The 22,301-nt window shown below is 43.7% G+C and overlaps 1 protein-coding gene across 1 annotated transcript in view; it reads right to left on the bottom strand.

The window, feature by feature from the left end:
- The window catches only part of ofcc1 (orofacial cleft 1 candidate 1), a 75,891-nt gene that overhangs the window by 15,676 nt on the left and 37,914 nt on the right, over window positions 1–22,301 (bottom strand). Inside the window, exons 17-20 of the mRNA XM_047568761.1 lie at window positions 14,766–15,038; window positions 11,856–12,108; window positions 10,829–10,992; window positions 6,812–6,971 (exon numbers count right to left, since the gene is read on the bottom strand). Coding sequence (XP_047424717.1) covers window positions 6,812–6,971; window positions 10,829–10,992; window positions 11,856–12,108; window positions 14,766–15,038 — 850 coding nt within the window. The remainder of the gene's footprint in view (window positions 1–6,811; window positions 6,972–10,828; window positions 10,993–11,855; window positions 12,109–14,765; window positions 15,039–22,301) is intronic.

The raw sequence follows: 22,301 nt of genomic DNA, 5'->3' as shown, positions 1-22,301 counted from the left end.
AGACATTAGAGGGGGAAAAAAGCGCTTCCTCGCCGGCCGACTCATGAGAGCGAAGTGTCTAAAATATTCAGTGTTTCGAAACGATAGCCAAGCATCTCTGCGTAGATCCTTTCGCGTGACGCAGAGGTCAAGCGCGTTGCGGGCTGCGGACCAAAGGCGCTTCCTTGTTTTGACTCGCGCTCTCTTTCGCTCTCTCTTCCGCTCCCTCCCTCTGACAGAAAAGCCTGGCCAGGCCCAGGCATTCGTAGATAATGACATCCTCTCCCCGGATTAATTGTAAGGGACATATTAAGCAATGGCGCTGACACTCCCTGTAATTAAACCGTTCACACGTTGAGTTCATATTAGAACACGCTGTCCTTTCTCTCAGTGTGGAATGTTGAAAGGGGACTGCGTCTCCTTATTCAATTAAAACAACAACAAAGAGGTATATGTTCATAGGACAATAAGATCATACTGAAGGTGTTAAAAGAACTGTTATGTGGAACATACTTCAGTGCCTGAGCATATACATTTTCAGCCCAAGAAGTTAACCCAATTACACTGCGACGCGCGCGTAAACATTTTTAATTATGATTAAACACAACACTGAGACGGTATTACATGTAAATATCACTTTGCCGGTGTCTCCTCAGAGATAACATTTATTGTTCTAATTCTAGCTCCTCACTGAGTGGACCGGGTCACTTTGCATGGAGTCTTCGTATTTGCGTCCATAAAATCTTGTCTGAGCAAACTGGAGAGGAGACGAACGCGTTTCATCTTTATCTGTTTCGCCTCTTCCTCCCCGCTCTTTTTTAACCACTGTGCGCCACTTTCACACATTACTGCCCAGCAAAGTCCGTGACCTTTTCAGGAACACAGGCATGTAGCCTTTGCAGTCATATCTCATATTGAGCTCCCTAATGCTCCGGCTGCGGATGCTGTGCTCGCCGCTGTGTCGCCCCTGTCCTTGCCTGCCCGCTTGCTATCGCCCCCGGGCCACTGGGGCCCACAGCACTGTCCGCTAGAAAAGAAAAGAAAGAAAGAAAGAAAAAGACAAAAAAGCATCCACTGTAATTGAAGAAGCCACTATAATGTGACATGCACATGCAGGCGAGCAGAAAAGGTCCGTGTACTCTTACAAATGGGCATGACGGCGCGCGCACGTGCACGGTGTGTACATGGACAGGTTCGCGGGTGTGCAGCCAAGCGCGTAAATGCACACACGCACATGCTGACCACATTGCTCTTTGGTAGAGGTTATTGGGGGTTTGGAGGACTCCGTCGACCGTCCCGTGATTTCACACACGCAAACACGCACGCGCCCTCTCTCACACGCACTGCAGACCAATAGTTGCCCTCTGACTCTGCACAACCCCTCCCGCGCCACTGAAGCACTCAGCCCTTCCTCTCCTCTCCCGGTGTTCCTGTGTTGCTTGTTGTGGGTTCCTGTCCAGGAGCTGAGGGCTCCATTGTTACCTGACAGAGTTCCTGTGTATTCTGTTGCGCTCCACCGCTCCCTCTGTCCACCTCCTTCTCTCAAGCCTTTTCTTCCTTTACTCGAGTTTAGATTTGCATCTCAGATTGCCCCCTTTACTGTACCGCGTGCACAGGACAAGACTGATGACTAAACTAGGCAAAGTGCTGGGTGATGGTGTGCACATTTGTGTTGAGTTAGGGCAGGGGTCTTCAACGTTTTTCAGGCCAAGGACCCCCAAACTGATTAAGTAGGAACCCCCTAGCTACTATATGTGTTCTATTAAACTCAGCCTAGTGCTTTTTATAAATATACATTATTATTATCATTTTATTAATATATTTCAATATTAAGCTATCCCTTATCCTTTTTCTAAAATATGTTGGATTCATGTTAATGTGTATTTAAAGAAATTTAAATTTGTGGGGGAAAATTCTATAAAAAATGTCAACCAACAATTTTGCGACCCCCTGCAGTACCTCTGCAGACCCCTACGGGTTGTGGACCCAGTGTTGAAGACCTGTGTTATAGGGTTTAGATTTTTTGATAAATCTCCTCATATACTGTTGTTAAAATAGTTATAGAGAGATGTGTCTCCTGTTCACTATTGTACATAAGACATTTTGTACAATTGCTGTGCCTGTACTTAGTATTATTTTGTCTTAATGGAACAAATTTCATAAAAAAGGATGACCCCGATTTCTCTTTTTCGTCAGGTTGTTGCCGCATGTACTGGATTAAAATGGAGAACACATCTCATATGATTAACAGCCAGCCTCCCAGACTACCATTACGGCTCCAATCTGTGCAGTTTGACTCTCAACAGGTTTACTCTTCACCAGCCACGCTGCTGTTGCAAAGCACCTTAGGTGTTCCCAAACTCGCCTGCTGGTAACCCATTACCTAGACATACAGAGACAAACGGCACAAAGGTACGCAAATGTTGATGCAATCAGGTTGGGAAAACATCTCCAGGGCCACCACACAAGCCCCATCTCCCTCCTTCTCCCGTCTTCTTTTAATCTCTCTCCTTCAATTATCACAATGTCACCAGCGCCACCACTGGGAAACTTTCCTTTGGGTGAATTAACCACAAAAGGGGCTTTGCAGCGGGTAGGCTGCTGCTCTACTCTGTCATTGTCATAGCGGTAGCTCCGACAAAACAGTTTGCATACCTGCTTAAGTATTACAGAAATTAACACCTCCCTTCCAGGTACAGTAATCAAGGGGGTGACGGGAGACAATTAATTAGGTCCATCTGCATCACTGCCTTTACATAATTAATGGGGCTCATTACTGAGCCGCTAGTATGATGTGGAGCGCGCTAGACCACTCGCTAGCTCAGAGCATTGCAGGACTAAAACGCGCGAAGGAAGTGTTTATTTATTTCCATTTGCTCAAATTTGCCTCTAGTCGACGAACCTGCAGCGCTGATAATCACCTAATTGAAATCTGTAAACTTTTTATTAGCTTTTTCTACAGGTTTTCATGGCGAACCCACGTGCAAACAATGACACATGGCCCGAAACTAAACAGAAATACATGTCAGGTGGACTGTGCGGCAATGCGATGAGCACATCGCCGTAGACGTAAAGAACGTAAAGAATACTGACTGTTACAGACAGAAATATGACATATCATTTCATTCTGTGTGTGAAGAATGAAACGGTGACCATGTTAAACGCGTGATGTATTTTTCAAAAGTTGAGGTGATTCATAAAGACTCTCCACTGTGGAAATAAAGTGTCATAATTGGTGGGTGAGCTAATGCCCCTCTTTGCTGCCGTTATCCACCGCACTTGAGGCTAATGGTCTTTGACAGAAACCGCCGTTATTCTCCCAACACGAGATCAATTATAAAGCGCACAGGTAGGTAGGACCTCAGCTAATATCCCCCCCCCCTTCCCACCACCACCACCACCACCACCACCACACACACCTCCTCTCTGTGCTGATTCAGTACGTTCCGCCACTGACACCTCAACCTGAGAGCCACATTTAAACCTTGAAGCAAGTCAAATCATCGTACGGCACCGGATGAATCTATGATATAAAGTTAATTGGTGAGAAAGTAAAAATTAGATTATGTTTTATGACCGCCTTGTGAAAATTACAAGTTTGATAATAATAGGCCATTTGGAGGTTGGTTATTGAATAGGGATTCTTCTTTTTTTTTTTTTTTTTTTTTTTTTTTTTATAGGTTCAGTGCTAGAGGGAGACGCAGCGTCACACACAGATTCTGCTGAGGTCTACGTTGTATCGTGTCCAGGAAACCGTTTTTTTTGATTATTGTCACAGCTCATTTTGTTTTACTCCCTTTCGTTGTCTTTCAAAAAAGAATTTTAAAATAATCATTTGCGTGGGCCTCCATCAGTGATGCATAGAGGGTTGACAGAGACATAGTTATACACCTCATCTGAACACCATGGAGTTGAATTTGTTCACCACATATTTGGCTCTGATTGGTTGTAAAACTATCTACTTTTTTTTCTATGTATCAGCTGAAACAAACCCCATAATAAAATCTAAACAGAGTGTTACCAGAATCACAGTCTAGCTCTGCCAGGGTGTGCTGCTTTTCAAAGCATCTAAAAAAAGTTACAGTGTGAGAATTTCCTTTGGGATTAAGGATAAATTCTTTGTTTAGGCTCTTCTGTGTCCTCCTGTAACCCCAGACTCATCTTCTTGCCAAGGTTGTATAGGACCAAAAAAATGCTTATCCTAATAGTTTCCTATTAGCAGGTGAGGTACCTGTGGCTCATGAATGCGGTGCCAATAGGCTGCTAGAGAAGAGGTGCTAAAATAATACAAGATTAACCTTTTTAAACATGATCCTCCACTATTTAGCAATTACATCTGCCCCGTGTGCCGCTGACACATAGCTGGCGTCAGACAAACGAGTGTTATTTACAGTTCCTGTTTGCTTCGGATCTTTAGATTTCTCCAAATGTCATGCTCTATCCGTTTAAGAGTGGAATTTTCAATAACTTCTTAAAATTGGCTCCAATCTGCCGCTGTTCCTGCGAGCACCTTGTTTTCCTCTTCCCCGTCCCTTCGTTCTCTCACTCTGCTAATGAAGGCCTCGTAGCCCACTGTTATTAAAATTACGCCCTTGCCTCCGATATTAATTGGGTCCATAATAAGGAATGCGTCGGATTCATTATTTAATTGCAAGGGCACATTTGGAATACAGTTTCTGAAATGTATTTTTAATGAAAAACACTACATCCTGACCTAATCATATCAACCTTATTCTATCTAATTAAGGATGCAAAAAATCATTAGAGTTGCAAAATATTAGTTTCAGCTCTGTCGGGCTTCTCCTCTGCTCGCCTTCATGAATATTTTTTTTCCCTGTCTATGATAAATAGTTAATGAGGGAAAAATGACAAAAATTTGCATGTAGGCAAATTAGTCTAATAGGAATATGTCTTTGCTGAGTTAGGAAAGTGACCCTTTTCATAGTAGAAATTGTTACAATAATTATGAAATAATGGCATGGCCCATCTTATTTTGATGAAAAATGGTCGGCTTGAATAATGTAAAAATGTTAAAATGCAATAACCCTAAATTTTCATCATGCTAGAGAATGTGTTAACGTGTTAGCCTTTTATCAGTTTAATAACACCAAATTAGGTAGAATATGAAGTATGCTGTAATTGTTGCTGTGGAGGGAGATGTGCAGTAATGCAGGGATGATTTAGCGGTGCCACGGCAGCGAGAGGCCATCAGCTGCTAAATGAAGCCTTTTCCTAATCACAAACTTTGGGGATGTAATTTCAAAGTCTCCAAACAATTTGCTCCAATAAACAGGTCCATCACCATCCCATTAGCAACAGTGTAGTCACCTCTCAGAGCCGGGGTTGCACTTTGTTTAAGCTTACAAGGTAGGTGTAAAATAGAGATAATAAGAACCAAAAAAAAAAAAAAAAGCTATCAGAACTAATTATTAACCCTATATTGTTAAATACAATAAATGTGCTCAGTTTTTTTTTTAAATAAAATTCTCTATGAAAAGCACACAAAACCTTATAGAGCAGCAGATCGACATAATAAATGAAAACAAACTTATATAGACACCAACTTAGGACTTATTTTCTAGTTTTGTGACAACTCACAAACAACTCAGCTGATCATTTGAGGAACACTTCATTTTTTTCTTTAAAATACAAATTCCAAGGGATGTTATCCTGTATATATATGTATAGTCATGTAGACTATTTATCACCTTTTCCTCACAAGTATTTTAAACACTCCCTTTAAATGTGTTTGGAAAGATTTTACACTTTTTTTTAAACACATTAAATTGATGGTTAGTTCAAATATTATCTACTTTTACTCTTAAAAAGGATCTTTTAACTTTCTCTGGCCTGTTCTACCACAAACTGATGCATTATTCTCTATCAGACAGCCTAGTCTTTCCCACCAAAAAGCTTTGGAAACTACTGTAGTTTCTTCATGCATATGTAGTCCCGTGAACTCGTGCAAGCAAAGAGCAGGGGGAGTTAATGAACATGGAGCAGGCCGAGCGATGTGTGCCACTAACAAATCGCAACAGAATAAATTAAAGGTGGCTGCAGTTTTGATCGCTGGCATTCTATTTCCCTTATCTCAACAAGTCACATTTTCAATCACTATGCAAAGATTTTATGTCAGGTGTAGGCTCGCTGCTAATGCGCTGCCCTTCCCTGTGTCATCACCATCGACCTACGCTGGGCTGTCAAACACGTGACAGCCTCTGTCTCTCCGCGATGGTAATTTCATGGGCGTGTGCATTTATTTTCTAGCCGCCTTAACTCACGACAAGATGTCCACGTTGGGAGAATGCCCGCTATAGCATGCGCGGGCATCCCGGTGCTGTATTGCGTGTTGATTGAGCGGTCTCTCTTTAATGAAATATCTTCGGAAATTGGTTTTCACAGACTAATCAGGCAGCCCGCTAGCCGAGTTTCTGTTTTGGTAATTATCTTGTACTAATTAGAATGAAGCTAAAGACCTCAGAGATGAATTCTCAGCTTTCTCAAATGTAAGTAAAGAAAATGTAATGATATAAAATGAGCCCATTCTATACATCCTCTCAGACATAATGCCTCCTTCAAAGTGACCAGTGACTGTTATGCCGAATGTGCCACTCAGTGTCATTCCGCTCCAAATATCTTTTTTCATTCCACAACCAAGTTACGGGGAACAAATGGTGATAGCTCCCCCTGATACAGACTAGTCAATCACACTAATATCAATTAGGAAAGGATATACTTCCTGCCTCAGGAAGCCTTAGTGTCCAAGAGTTAAAGTAGAGGAGCATTATATAAAGAGACAAGAGGAGAGGCCACAGTCAAGTGATGCGTTTACCTTGCGCCTCTCTCCATTGAAGCCTCTCCACTGCTCTGCCTTCTTGACAATGTAGCTCAGCTCCTGATTGGACAGCTCCAGGTCATGAGGCAGGAAGTACGTCCCCTCCTTGGCTGTGAGTCGCTGAAAGACGTCCAGCATGCGGCCATCGTTGTGGAATCTGGAGAGGTGTGTGATTATAATAAATGTGAGGAGAGGGAAATGTGAGCAGGAACTACACAAAATCACTTCCTCTGCCTAGTGGAGGCCACATGGCATCAAATGTCAAAGCAAGGAAAATGTGCTTTTTGTGTCAACTTTGCCTTGTGTCAGTAACTAGCTCTGTGGCCAAACAGACTGAAACGGATTAGATCGCAATGATGCCAACGTGCTGCAAAGGCGGATGGAACTTTTATCGATTACAAAGAGAATATCTGCGATGTGGAGCTCTATAAAAGTCTAATAGATCAATTGAGACAGCAAAAAGGAATCAAACAAATTGGCCTATGAGTGGGCAGTGCTTTGTTGACACAAGCCGTCGGTAGCGGCGTCTGTATTTGGCTGGGTGTCTGCGTGGTTGTACATCTGTTAATGTGTGGGAGTCCGATCCTGGGATCTTCTTCAGTGTTAATGCTCAGCTTCAAAGATGGCAGATGCAACGGACGCGCTGGTTGCAGATGTGTCTGGAGAGCCCGGCTTGAGTCACAAGAAAGTGCTCCGCGCAGCAGAAGGCGTATTGATTCATACCTCCAGATGAGCGCACATCGCCACAGTGTTATATTTCCTGTGCCACACAGCGGTGCATGCAGCCAACCTCTAAAAAGAAACACCATGTCTGTAAACAAATGCCTTGGCTGACCATCAAAACCAGCAGACCTTGTGCCCTTCCATAGAGATTCTGGGCTGTCAGAGGGTAATCAACTCTCAAATAAACCCGACATCAAGGAGGCAAGGATTTACACAAGAAGCTGGTACAGAGCTTTGAACTCAGCATCATTCCCCATCGCTCTTGGGAGAGGGATGTTTGTAGAATCTTGACCTAAGACACAGGAATAGCATGCATTCATTTTCATCCTACACTTAAATTGTGCTTCTCATTCATTTATGCAGTCTTTCGCGCTCTTGGAGGAATTCACTGTCTTTGAATCTTTGTGCTTCAAAACGGGCTAATTTCCTCCTTGTTGAAAGAGCCGCTATGTTGAGTATGTAATCCTGGTATGCAGGGTATGACCTAGATGATGAGGCTCATGTCACATCTTCTTCAGTATAGGGGTCACAATAAGGACATCCATATGTTCACATATGGCACACATTTTAACAAAACATTATAGGTAACAACACGTATATAGTGACTTTATAATGTCATGTCTTTACACCACATCATCTTTTAATGCACTTGTCAATTCAAGTCAATCTACCTCCAGGTCCTATGTATATGGATGCAAATGTATTTTCAGAAACCTGTGTACATACAAAGACACAGAGCAAAGGGAACACAAACTAAGATGTGTATTTTTTTAGTCTCTGTACGTAATCATCCTTTTTGTGTGTGCGTTCATGAAGTCTCAAAGAGAATAGAGGTGTAACATCTCCTTTTTTTCAGTCATTGAATAAAGGCTGCCTAAAATGTAATTAAAAAAGGATAACAGTCCATTCTATCTATACATATAGCCCGGGGCATTTTTTTTAGAAATAGGTCACGGTCTGTGTCAGAGCCCCTTCCTTGCAGCCAATGGGAAACTGTAACCCATAAAATTATCAGCCTTGCTTCAGCCTCATGGCCTACATTCAACACAAACCCGCGTGGCGGTTGAGTGGCAGAAGTCATTATTCCTGGCTGCTGTTTTAATATTGTCCATTTAGCTGGATCCCGATAAGCGTCCCGCTTACTGAAATTAGATGGCACCCTCTCCTCGGCCGCCAATCTCAAACTGATTAATTCAATAAGGCCTTTCTTACATTTTGAACTGTTAACGGAATTTGGTCTTATAATTGTGGGAGAGCACACCTTGGACATAAACTGGGTTACATTATTCATAGTAATTTATCACCTGCTCTTCTACTTTGCTAGCTCTGAACCGCATAAAATGATGTCCTTCTAATTCAACAGTCATCTGGCGACTAGTATTTGGAGTCTCCAAATGGCCTGTTTTTAGGGATACATGTGTAAAAAGTTCATTTTTAGTGGTATCACTATCAAATTTGAATTGCAGCTAGGTAGGTCTTCATGCTGTGGTCAATGAGACCATGTTGCTGCCATGAGACTGCCATTACCCAGTACCAGAAGAACTTAAACAGACCTAAACCATGTATTTACTCCACTTAGATCAAGAATAGATTGATTTACGACTCAGATAGCTGTTTTAGGAAAATTTTGAATGAACTGTAAGTGGCTTAAATCAATGGTCTTCAATGTGTTTCAGGCCAAGGAGCCCCAAACTAATGGAGAGATTAAGTAGGGACCCCCTACCTACTACATATACGTGCTCTATATTAAACTCAGCCTAGTGCCATTTATGAATATACATGATTATATTTTTGCATTCAAAAATAAGCTATTCAAAAAATACACAGGTTCAAATATTCATTGTTTTATTTGAAACATGTGCAACAGTTACTGTGTACAGGAGGCTTAGATTGACAAGTCTAGTGTGGCGCTCTTTGTGCGCTGTTGAGACAGCTCCTGTATTGCTAACTCAAAGATATCGTCTTCTGCCTCCATTTATCCCTTTACTAAAATATGTTGGATTCATGTTTATGTGTTTAAAGAAATTAATTTGTGGGGTGAAATTAAAAAAAATTTATAAAAAGTATTTAATCAACTAAAGATTTCCCTGTTTAAGACCACTGGCTTAAGGCTAAAATTCTGGAAAATGTTTGCTGTTCAAACAAATGCACAAATCGGGGGGAGCTTCATATACACAGGACACAGAGACTTAATTCTGTTAAAGCCGTCTGAGGTGCTAAATCTCAACATGGATGTAGCAAGGAAATGCTTCAGCATGACTGACCTCAATCTGCAAGGGCGGAACACACACAGTGCATTAAGATAGAATATGTGCGTTCATCCCAACGTACTATATATCTATATATATACATATATATGCAGTCCATTTCAATATGTATGAAACCTGCAGTGATCCCGACCGTGAAAAACCTTCAGCCTAATCGTGTAATGTAGGGGAGTTACGTGTTCACGCTATATCAAAACACATCTGACTTGAGAGTTAAAAACGATTTTGCATTTTCCAACCAACTGCTGCATATGGTATGTACTGAAAAGGAAACTCTGCCTATGCGTGTAGATGTGTGACTACACACACACGTAGAATTAAAAGTGATTTAATTTGGCAATAAAAATCATGACGGATTTGATCAACATTTGCTTCTATTTCGTGCCGTTTGCTCTCTGTGCATTTTTGAGTGGAATTGGTGGGAGGCTGCAGACGTGGCAGGTTTACAGATATTTCTGAAGTGGCGCTTGAGGACAGTGGGCTGGTGTGTTTCAGAGAGGGCCTTCCTCTTCGTAGCCTGTGGGGACAGTCGGCATCAACTCACCGCCCAGTCAAGTCACCACGAAGGTGAAGGTCAGAGCTCATAGTCAGGGGTGAAAGAGCAATAAGGCATGAAGACGGAAAGGGATCCACTTGCAAACTCCAAAAACTGAATGCACTGACAGGATAGTTTGCTTGAGACAGATTTAAGTTTCAGCCACAATGCAGGAAGAAAACATAAAACAAACTCTCTTGTCATATACAGTACCTCAAAACAAAAGGGTGTAATGTATTTTGGCCTTCAAAATATAGTCCCAACATGTGAATTCATTGTAAATTGATTATCCCCCAGTCCACCTTCCCTGTTCAGAGGAGGGTTCAGACTCTTTACAGACATATCTTGATACATTTCCAAACAGTAATCCTGCTTCCTTTTTGATTATTTTAATTGGTTAGCAAAGTATGAACAAGCAATAAATACATTTAGCCAGTTCACCAAACTAGAGGGATCGGTTCAGGGCATCATTCGTCTGCATGGTCTCACCTGAGCAGATAAATGGAGAGGATGGTGATGGAAAGCAGGAAGAGGACTGCGTAGAGGAAGAGAGTGATGATCACCCCCGCCGCACCTGATTGGTCAGCTCGATAGAAGTGCCAGTAAAGCTTGGCTGCGTCCCCCACTGGCGTGTCTGGGCTGTAGGCGAGACGCTGCAAATTGAAAGGAAAGACAGACAAATGTGTAATATATAACTCGTTAGACTTCGAAGACTGGGCATGGACAATGATGCTCAAGGATTTAGTTTCACATACTATACAGCACACACAGATCAGGCAGATCATTATGACCACCTTAATAATATTATGTAGGTCTCCATTAATCCTCCAAAACAGTTGAGACTCATCAGAGAATGGACATGATCCTTCTGAGGGTTTAATAGGGAGGCTTCTGTGAATCATCTCACAGATACTTGATCAGTTTGGGATCTAGTGAATTTGGAGGCCAGGTCAACACCTTGCGCTGGTCTTCATGTTTTTTGAGTTGTTCCTAAACTGTTTTTTGTCTGTGTCAGGCTGCATCATGCTGCTCCCATCAAGGAGTGTCATTGCTATTGGGTGGGGGGCGTCTGGTGTGGTCTAGGTGGGTGGTACATGTCTGAGTAGCATGCATTGGAATTCCAGGTCCAAACGTTTCCCAGCAGACCACTGAGTCGTCACAAGATGGTCAATGGTATTTACTTCTTCTGTGGTTTTAATGTTGTGGCTGATCGGTCTACATTGCAAGATCTCAAATGCATCAAGAATAAATAGAAGAAAATATGAGGAGTTATTTGGTCAGGCATAGCTGTTGTTGGAAGTAAGATTTCCTCCACCTCCTTTCAAATGAATGTGGGAACAGTCCAAATCCAACCCACTGCCAAAAAGACACCCATCTAACCTTGCACATTTTGCTTCTCACCCCCCTCCCCCCCTTTCTTTTTTCTTTTTTTTTGTAATCTAAAGTCACTTTGCCAAGATAAAGTGAACTCCTATTTAAAGTGCACAAGTGTCCAAGTTATTTTTAAGTGACTTACCCCGAGGACGACGTCCACTGCAAAGACTGCCAGGGGGTCGAGGACTGTCCACACTCCCTGAGCCATGATAAACTTTGACGTGAAGGAAGGGAGTGAGCCAAATATCTGTTGACAGCCCCATCTGATCAGAACCAGCAGGAACGTTACTGCGTTCAAGGTCAGGGGACCCACCACCACCATTGCCAGCTCCTCGCGGGTGTGGAGCAGGGAACTCTGGTACACGAGATCCACCGTGTGTGCATGGAAGCGGAATCTGGCGAGAGAGGAAAGTGTCAATACGCGTGTGCCATATTTGCGTTCGTGATGCTTTGCGGCTCAAGGGCGGCTGACTCCTGCGATTCGCACTCTGTGCTGTAATATGTGCGGTTAACTCGACCATACTGAATTAGTTTGATGACAATTACCATTATAAATGGTTGTTACCCTCAATGGTTACTGGTGATGTGGTGTAAAGAAAATAAAACACATTGGCTTGATCGTCTTAATAAATTTAGCAGAAAAGTGAGAGCTTTTTTCCTGATACATGACAGAGCTTTTCTAAGACTCCCGGTTTACAGCAAGCCTCATGAGTTTCTTAATCTTCCCATCAGTCGGGAGGAGGTAGGTCCAGTTTTTTCTCATTAATTTCCATCTGATTTGCACCAAGAGTCGAGCATCTCTCAGATTCTGTCCATTAATCTGACAGCAGAGGTCCACTGGTGTTTCATCTGAAGCAAATCTTGTAATAGATTCCAGTCTTAAAAAGTCTGCCTGCCTGCCTGCCTGTCTGTCTGTCTGTCTAATAAGGAATACGCATGTAAATAAGCTCAGTGTGTGTACACAGTTTGTTATCTATCCTGTGAAAGAGAGTTTTGTTTGTGCTTTGCATGGCAACTTGAAATGTGCGTGAAAGGACTCATTCAGAGTTCAGAATCGCTGAAGTCCCATCATTTGACTCCACCGTTCCGATGAATTTTACTTCATCGTTGCTCCCTAGAAATCTCGTTGGTAGTTTACAGCCACCAGCGATGTTTTTTCGTTTTTTGTTTTTTGCTAGAAAGAAAAACAGTAGATCAGAGGTCTTCAACGTGTTTTAGGCCTTTTAAGGGCCCCCAAACTGATGACAAGCTTAAGTAGGGACCGCGTACCCACTATTATACGTTAAACTCGGCCTGGTGCTATTTATAAATATACATTACTGTTATTATCATTTTGCATTCAATGTTAAGCTATTCAAATAATACACAGGTTCAAATATTCATTATTCATATTCAAATATTCCTTTTTTATTTCAAACATGTGCAATGGTAGGGTGGCAACGCACCAGCCGCAAACATAAACATACCTAACTGGTACGTGTGTGGATATGATTGACAGATAAAGAAAGTAATCGACAGATTCGGATTCGTAATCAAATGTAGTAGGGACAGTGAAGTGTGCTTTCTGAATATTTGTTAATAGTGTGTTTTCTTTGTGTATAAGTGGCCTGTTACTCAAAAATTCAGATGCTAGTGACAATGATAAGAGCGGCGGTGCAGTTTGATTCAAACCAGCTACAGTATATCTGTCTATCAATCAACTTCTTTTATGGCAGTGTATTTATTTGACAGTTATAGTTACTAGCTATTTAGCTGACCAGATCTTAAAAATCTTTATTGTGCACGTAAAATATTATTCATTGTTATAAAATACATAAAATACACTTAACTACTGAGCATTAATATCGGCCCTAACTGACCCGGCCGCAACTGAAAATTTGCAATTTTTTTTTCTTAATGTCTGCTCATAATTACGTAACAGTTCAAACTAACGGTGTTTAGCTCTGTTGTGCTGTTACTTTTACTTGTGAGTGTGCGAAAGAAAGAAAGAAAGGAGGAAAGAAAGGGCTGAGGCGACATCGGGGTCAGAGACTCCGTTGCTCCTGGGCGCGCTTTGCTGTCTGCTGACGTCCGGAGGTGGATTGTGGGGAATGAGGGAGCAAAGGCAGACAGAGACGGGCGTTGAGTGCGCGATCGAAGCGAGAAGGGAGGGATGGCTGTCATCGTGGTCCCTCTCTTTCTCTCTCTCTCTCAATGGGCACCACCAGCTCTGACCACTGCATGGAGAGAGAAGTGCTCGGAGGGAGAGCGGCGTAGTTCGGACATGTGGAACTTGTCATCCAACATTGACCCCCTCTGTTTTCACATTTTTTTTTTTTTTATTATTTTTTTTCCCACCTCCCATCCGCCCCCCTCAGTCCATTCTTTTTTTTTCCCTCCTTCCCTCTGCCCTCCTCTATCCACGAGTTAAACGCGTGATGTTTGCACCCCCCGTGTTATTGTAATAAAAACCTGCTTGTGTTGCGTGTTTTGCAGCCAGCCCCTTTTTATTGTGATGAATTAAATCAGCACCATATGCTATTGCAATGTGATTTAACAGCTCTCTGGTATCTTATTGCTGTTTATTATCAATGCTGTGTACCAAATAATAACAATAAATTCCTTCCAAATAATGTAGCCTTTTGGGACTTAAAGCTGTGTGGTGAGCAAACTCCCCCAGCAACGGTTTGTTAATATTGAGAGAGTCTTGTTAAAATGTTAATGGGGGGATTCCAAACAGATGATTTGGGTGTATCACGCCTGTGTGTTTGCCAGCGCGCACACTCTCAGACAACACATCCTCATTCTCTCCCGCTGCTTGTTATCCCCCTCCACATCTACTTAGCCACAGTTGTACGTCTGAGCATAGTGTGTTGATGTGAATTTGCATTTTGCCTATAGTAATCTACTATATGTATCTGTCCTCCATTTTGTTAATGGATTTATGTCAGTAGCAATGCTCTGAAAGTATCTATGTAATTCTGTGTGTCTGTGTGCCCATACGCTTTGAGTGTGTGTGTGTTGTGTGTATGTGTGTGTGTGTGTTGGGCAATATCAAAGGAAGCAAACTCACTTGTTGACAGGAACTGCTATGGCCTGGAGGTAGAGCCACTGGCTGCAGTAATGCAGGTAGAGCCTCACAAACCACATCAAAGCCAGCAGCAGCATAATGAGGCCGAGCTGCCGAACGGAGACGCGCCAGCCTCTGTGTAGCAGCGGTGGTGGTGGTGGTTGTTGTTGTTGCCGAGGCAACGGCAGGCCCAGCTCGGACGGCAGCATGCGGAGGGCCAGGCGGGCCCGGCCGGACAGGCGTGGCGCGCGGGACGCGGGCCCGGCCGGTGGCGGTCTGGGTTCGGGTCCACGTGACAGGGCACACGAGCACAGGGTGAAAACAAGTTTATGAAAATGAGCGCGTTGCTTTGATTTACATATAATGAGCTGCCTCGTTGGACCTACAGAATTCCATATTGTTCGGCGCAGCGCAAACACTTCCTTGTCGTCGCATCACGGTAAACATTAAAGGTAGGGAAATGCAGTATTCAAATTGACACATTCACACGTGTACACAAGTGTTCTCTTTCTCCCTCGCTCTCTCTCGCGCGCACACACACACACACACCCAGACAGACACACAAACAGATAGGAATCCCTTCCAGCGGTGCTCAGCCTCCCTCAGCACCTCTGCCTCCTCTGTGCCGCCCTTTGTCAGGCCTGCTCAGCTATTCCCTTTCATACAGAGGGCACAGATGGAGCAGTGGAGGCAGGATGAGGAAAGGGAAGAAAAGGGAAAGGGAAGATGTTCTTACGCCTGCCATTAAAAACGTACAAATCACAAAACCACGCGGTGTTTGCAAAGTAAATTGGTGCGCACGGTTCCCGTGTTCACACACACATTGCCTTCATTGTAGTTTGTCTAAAGAGGCGGATTGATGACCCTTACCGCCTAGCTCATAGTAATTAGAAGAACAGCAGCAAGACTAGGTGTTTACAGTGCGGCTACGGTTAGCATCACAGAATGTGACTTAAGGCCTGCGCCTGTGGACATCCCTGTGTCTCCCCACTGTGTCCCAGAGCGCAGTTGGAATTCACTTTGTAGTATGTATCTTGGGAAAATGGTACACCGCCTAAAGATGAAAAACAGAATCAATTGTATTTCGCCCCTCCCTCCCCTCCCTGCCCCTCCCGCCGCCGCCGCCGCCAAATAATTAGGCTAGACTTCACATCAGAACGAAGCACCGCGTGTGTGGACGCAGGGATGTCGCTGCTCTAAAACAAAAGACGTCGCCGTCGCAGCCCCTGTGAGGTGGGGTGCACCTTCTGAGGTGTTAAATTATGTGCAGTTGAATCAAGATCCTTTGTGCGCGCTCAGAAGAGCGGCAGCGCAGTGTGCACGGTCCATGTGGGAAAACTCTGGATTCATTCAGAAAATGCTCAGTCAACAGTTTGTGCTGTTAAATATTCATAGCTTGGTTGAAATAAACTCGAGCGGAGAGGATAAACATGTGTCTTAACAGTCACTTGCTCAGCTCCTTGCTCGACGTGCTCAATCTAGAGAGATCAGATGTCGCACATGTGACTGTTGCCTTTTCGTTACAGTGTGTATTTAAAATCCCCACGCTGAAATTTTGAATAAAAGGCCACACGAAGCTTAGATTACAGTGGATAAAAACAAAAGTGACTGCATCGTAATGAAAAACTTGGAATTCCAAGGGCAAACGTGTGCATCCACGCAAGATTTTTTTTAGGCTCACTCCAAACAGAAAGACGATAACGTGCGAGCAAACATGTCTCCCTGCTCTCTATTAGGATTTTTCTGCTTTCCGCATGTCTGCAAAAGTGGAATTACAGCGTAGACAAAAAAAACAACAACAAAAAAAAAACAGCGTGTCACAGACACAGGCAAGATGCTACCCTGTCAACAGGCATTGAACAGAAACAGCAAACGCAACCTGACGTCCATCCTTCATATAATGAAGATATTGATGATGCGTGAAAGAGGAATATTTTTAGACGTCTTCGCGCGGCGGCCTCTTCCAGAGGAAACCGGTAACGTGATGTGAAATCTGTTATCTCCACTGAATTGATTTCATTATGGCACCTCCAATTACAAAAGTACAAAGGAGGAAAAAAAAGAGAGAGAGAGAGAGCGGGAGAGAGAGAGAGAGGGAAAGGCAGGGGGCGGAGGTGTGGGATTTTTATCTTGCAGGAAAGAAGGATGTTTCATTCCAATATCACAGCTTGTCCCCTGAATGACTGATAGCATGTGGCGTAGCAACCCGGTGATGAAACTAACCATTTCAACAGGCATGCACTGGCACATAATACTGTATTTTAATTGTAGTTATTTTTTTTTTTTTTTTATGATTCTGTGAAATCTGGGCCAGAAGCTTTCCCCTCATTATCTTAGTTCTGATATGTTTGTTGTGCATTCCCATGTCATCAAAGCACATTGCAAAAAGGACTCATCATCCTCACTAAACCTTTCCAGAGTGAGCCAAGGCCTGTAAATCAGATTTAACTAGCGTATATCTGTCAGCCAAGAGAGTAAGAACCATCTCCTGGACCAGTTTTCCCAGGCTGTGTCCCTTAACGTTGTACGGCGTGACAACAAACGCGAGCTGCGCTCTTAAAAATAGCACAAACTGAATAGCAAGTACAGACAAGTATTAAACCTCTAAGACAGCATGGGTAATGAGAGACGGAGGGGCGGAGGGAGCAGAGGAGTACAGTGTGGTGTTACATTTTAAATAGCACATTTATGGTGAGATGGCTCCGGGGCTGGCGGAGAGTGAAGGTAACCCACAGATTCCCTCCGCACAGCCCTGATGGCTTAAACCCTCCAGTGTCAGACCACTCAAAGCGTTGGACTTATCCCTTTTTTATTTCGAGGATTAAGATATTTTTCTGTCACTGTCTTATTTGGGCCACTGGCATTGTTTAGAAATGCACTAAAATCACACGCCTTTTCCCACACAGTCGGAGAACGTCTCGCTGTTGGGGGAAATAGAGAAAACCACAAAATGCGGTGTGAAAATAGACTTAAAAGATTGACAGATAATGTGATTGTTTCCTCAGTGGCCCAGATGCATACGTGTTGTGGTGATTATGGAAGTGTGATTATCTTAGGTGTCGACTGATAGGACTGAAGATACAGCATCTTTGTTTACATTCTGCTTTTGAAGAATGTTGATAATGCATTTGTTCTGAGTGAGGAGAGTATCTGTCACCTGTCATCTGTCCTCTGTTGGTTACACAACCAGTTTCTTTTTAGGTGTTACTAAGCCTCTGAATGTGGTTAAAAAGAACATTTGAGCAAAACTCAGTTTGTGAACAAAGCGGCTACAGTAGGTAAGTGAAAGTAGTTCCATTGTATTCCCGGTTCCAGGGAATACGAATTGATCAAGACGTATGGCATTTTTCTACTGAACCCTACGCCCTGGTGCTTAGGAGCAAATCTGTGTAAAGGGACTGGGAGGAATGAAGAGCCACAGCCCCTCCTTCCATTGTACTGCTCGGCCCTGTCACCTGTACACGGAGTTCTCATGGGTGCTTTCGCAAGGCACCTCAGCTGATGTACAGGCTGCAGGTGAATGTGACCGCTTTGACTAAAAGCCAGGCTTCTTCTTAATCAGCTGATGGAGACACGAGCAGTAAGAGAGAAAAGGGAACAGAGCAATACACTTTTTCTGCTTGAAGTTTAAGCCGCCTGATCCGCTCGGCCCCCGGACCGGTGTGCCTCATTATATTCACTCAGCTGATAATAACAGCTCATTAACTCTCATGTCAAGCCCTGGGAACGCTGTTCAAAACTATTAGGCACGCTTGTCATGTTTGCCATAAACCCCGATTAACTATTTTGATTAGGGCTGAACCACAACATGAAACGGTACCTGTATCTCGTCGAGTGTGTCCCGTATCACACTGAAGAACTGTGACCACCTTCCTAATGTTGTGTGGGACTCATCAGAGAATGGACATGGGCCTTCTGATGATGTCCTGTCACCTGTCAGTGGTTTTAATGTTGCGGCTGATCGGTGTATGTAAAGTTTGATAAACACTTCCATAAAAGGACTATGATGGATATATGTTTATGTATGTGTATGCACATACCACTTTACGAATAAAGCATGTACTGATGTGGAGGCATCAATCATTACCCCTGTAGAAACCCCTATCATGTACTCCCCGTTTCTTGTATTTTTTGCGAAAGTGCATGACTTCATTACCTAATGGCTGGCATATAAGCTGGACAGGTGTTGCAAATAGAACGCAGGAAGCTATGAAAACTCTACAGAGGTGGAAATCACAAAGAAACCTACTCCCACTAGATGCATTAAATGATAATCATGGTTACTAAGCTGGTATCGTTTTCCAAACCACCTTGATTGTGCGTGTGTTTGTGCATAAAAAAAAAAGAAAAAAAACTTGAACAGAGCAGCACTGTGTGCCTGCGAGGCTTTTCAGATAATTGAGCCATTTTATATCAACTTGTGAGAAGTTTTATTTATACTGAAAACAAATCACCAGAACATACAAGGGGGGAAAAACAAAAAATGCCTCACATTTAGCCTAGTGTTCCCTCTTTCTCTCAACCTCCCCGCCCATTTATTTTTTCATTTTATTTGTTCCATGTATAATTAGCTTACAATTTGTAGGCTTTATAAGCTCCGATATTTTACAAATGTGCCAATGTGTGCACATAAATGAGTTTGATTGACAAAATGGGAGCAGAGCGGTGGGCATTCAGAGTGTAGTTAAAAAGGAATTATGGAATGATGACTCAGAGCTGGACTCCATCGACATGTAATGAAAACTATACAACAATGTTAACTTATACAGAACACAGAACTGAAACATGGACTGTTAGGATCCATGTTTGGCTTGCAGACGAGCATGTGAGGGCGATGAGGCAGGCCACATGTGCTCTACGACTAGTCCAATCCCCTAATACCCTGCGTCTGACTGAAATAGTTGACGAGTGATGGCTCAGTCTTGCCGCGTCGTCCAAACAAAGTGTTTCGGCCTTCCCGTGTGCCCCGGGATTGTTTTCGACGCATACACGAGGTAGCTGTTTCACTGCAGAGCAACATGTGGCGCTTTTATGGAGCCCCCGACTCAGCGCGAGAGGGAATTAAGACATGGAAATGGCAGGTCCCTCGGTGCGCCATAAACCCGGGGTGGAAACATTTCAAATGCAGATGCACCTGGGATCAACAAACGCACTGGAACTTCCCGAGCACTCGTTACACGCTACTACATCTACCACCTCAACAATGAGGAACAGGTTGTTGTTCTCTCTATAAACTTTTTTAATTCATTTATTTATTTATTTTTTTCCTGTGCCAGCATATGCGTAATACTGAGTGATTAATGCGGAGACAAATAATAAACGCTCTGCAGAGATCTATTCATTCATCAGTTTGGGTGAGGCATGCAGCGAGGGGTGCTGCTGCTGCTGCTGCAGAGGAGGAGGAGGAGGAGGAGGAGGAGTACGGGCCTCCAGAGAGCTGCATCAGTATTTAAATGGATTTCACTTCTCTGACCTTGCCTCATATCTGCAGGACATTGTCACCAGAGAGATAGAGACAGGATGGAGGAGAGAAAGACGGAGAAAATTAGAGGCAGAGAAAGTGAGATAAAGACGGAATTAAGTGGAGGGAGTGAGAGGGAGAAAGGAAATAATTATGAGCTACGGAGACTAACTGCGTGGCATATGTGTGTTTGCAGAAGGCAATTAAGAGAGGGATGGGGGAAAACAAAAAGAAAGCAGGAAATAAAAACAATCTGTGATGAGACACTACCTGAAACACCATTCAGACAAGATGAGGCCTCTGTAACTACCAAAATACACTCTTTTTCTGTTATATAACACGATAACACTGAGATGTTTGTCGCTTCCTCTCTTTGTTTTGACAAGAATACCATTCATGCTTTGCCTTTTTAGCTTCATAAAAACATATCCTGAGCCCATTCTGAATATCTCTTGCTACTACTACGACTACTTTAAAAATGTTGTTTTGATATTTCTGCACTGAGTTAACAGTTCATGGTACCAGTGTCTCTTGAAACACCAGCTCAACCAGAGACTCAAGTCTCAGCGCATTGTGACAATGCCGCGTCAGCGTTGTATGTGTCTCCATGTATGTGTGTGGTGTAAGACAAAGGCCCATGTTTAAGTATATAGGTGTGAGAGCAATTGCCAACCACACATGCTACGCCTTTAAACCGACAATGGCTAAAATAGCTGCTGGTGACATCACTCTCGTATATAGTACGTATATACGTCAGCCGACGCTGTGCGTCAACTTCTGATTATATCAACATCTACAGCTTGTCAGCTGTATTATTAGAGCTGCCTGTCAGTGATGTTTTCCTTAAAGTTCATATTTATTTGCACAGGGTGCCGAGCATTAGCGCATGTTTGCGCTACGGTGCTTTAGCATCGTATATGGCAGCATGTAAAAATGCAGTTCTTTGTTTACGTTTGTCCCATTTTTTTTTTCTTTTAGATGTTTACGTCAGAGTGCAGGAACAAGTGATTGCAGATGGAAAAAGAAGAACGCGACAGAAGCGTCACCTCTGGCCTCGCTGCCTTTCCCTGAAACACACACACACACACGCGCGCGCGCAGTTTCCCGTGCACAAATCACTCATATGCTCTTACATATAGTTCCTGTCACTTTTCCCTCTCTGACACCTCCCCCTCTTTCTTACGTGTCAGTGGGAAACACATTCATTTGACCCGGGCCACCAATGGGACCGCAGTCAGCTCTCGCTGACACCCACATCACTGCAGATTAGCCAATCGTATTGCAGTGTTAGCCTGTCAGGGAGCTGACAGCTCTGATTTCCATAAAGGAAGCGGCGCGTTGATTTTGTGCGTCTGTGAGATCCGAAGTGACCCAGGGCACGTCTGGACGCAAAAAAAAAAAAAAAAAAACTAACATGTGCACTCGGGCCGAGGTAGCCAGGGGCCTCTCCTTCACACATGCACGCATGTGCTCGTCCATGCTCGCACGCAGACACATTCCAGAAACCATGAGCACAGGAAAGAGCCCGGGAAAGCACTGGAGGCTCGGGGGGTGACCGGCGCTGCCATCTCCACCCACCTCTCCCACCAGCGTTACATCAGAATTGATTGACCCTTGCACTGAGTTGTGATTCAGAGCTGCAGTGTGCCGAGGGATTGACAGTCTGGAACTAGTTGTTATTTCAAGCGGTTTACTCCGTTTCTCTGTTCGCAACCGGAGGCCGGTCTCACACAAACACCTATTCGCTCGTCTTCTAGCAAATCACTGACGCTGCGTTCTTCCAGCGTCTTATTCAAGCACACGCGGCGGGAAAGGACGAGCAGCTCCGAACGCAGCGGCTGTACACTTTGCTGCTAATCTGATACTGGGTGCAGACTCAAACAGATGGAGGGCGCAGAATGATAGAGACACAGAGACACACACTGAGGGAGTGCTGTGATAGGCTCGGTTGGGGGAAAACGGGCGGAGAGGAACGCTGGTCCCCAACGAGGCGAGCTAACTGGGGGAAATTAGGTCAGTGTGTTCCCTCTGACTCCACAGCAAGAACAGGCTGTGCGTTTGTGTGTGTGTGTGTGTGT

This window comes from Mugil cephalus, chromosome 18 (assembly GCF_022458985.1).
Source record: "Mugil cephalus isolate CIBA_MC_2020 chromosome 18, CIBA_Mcephalus_1.1, whole genome shotgun sequence".
NCBI lineage: Eukaryota > Metazoa > Chordata > Actinopteri > Mugiliformes > Mugilidae > Mugil > Mugil cephalus.
Note: the sequence above shows the minus strand (reverse complement) of the source record. Positions and strands in the feature narration are given on the sequence as shown.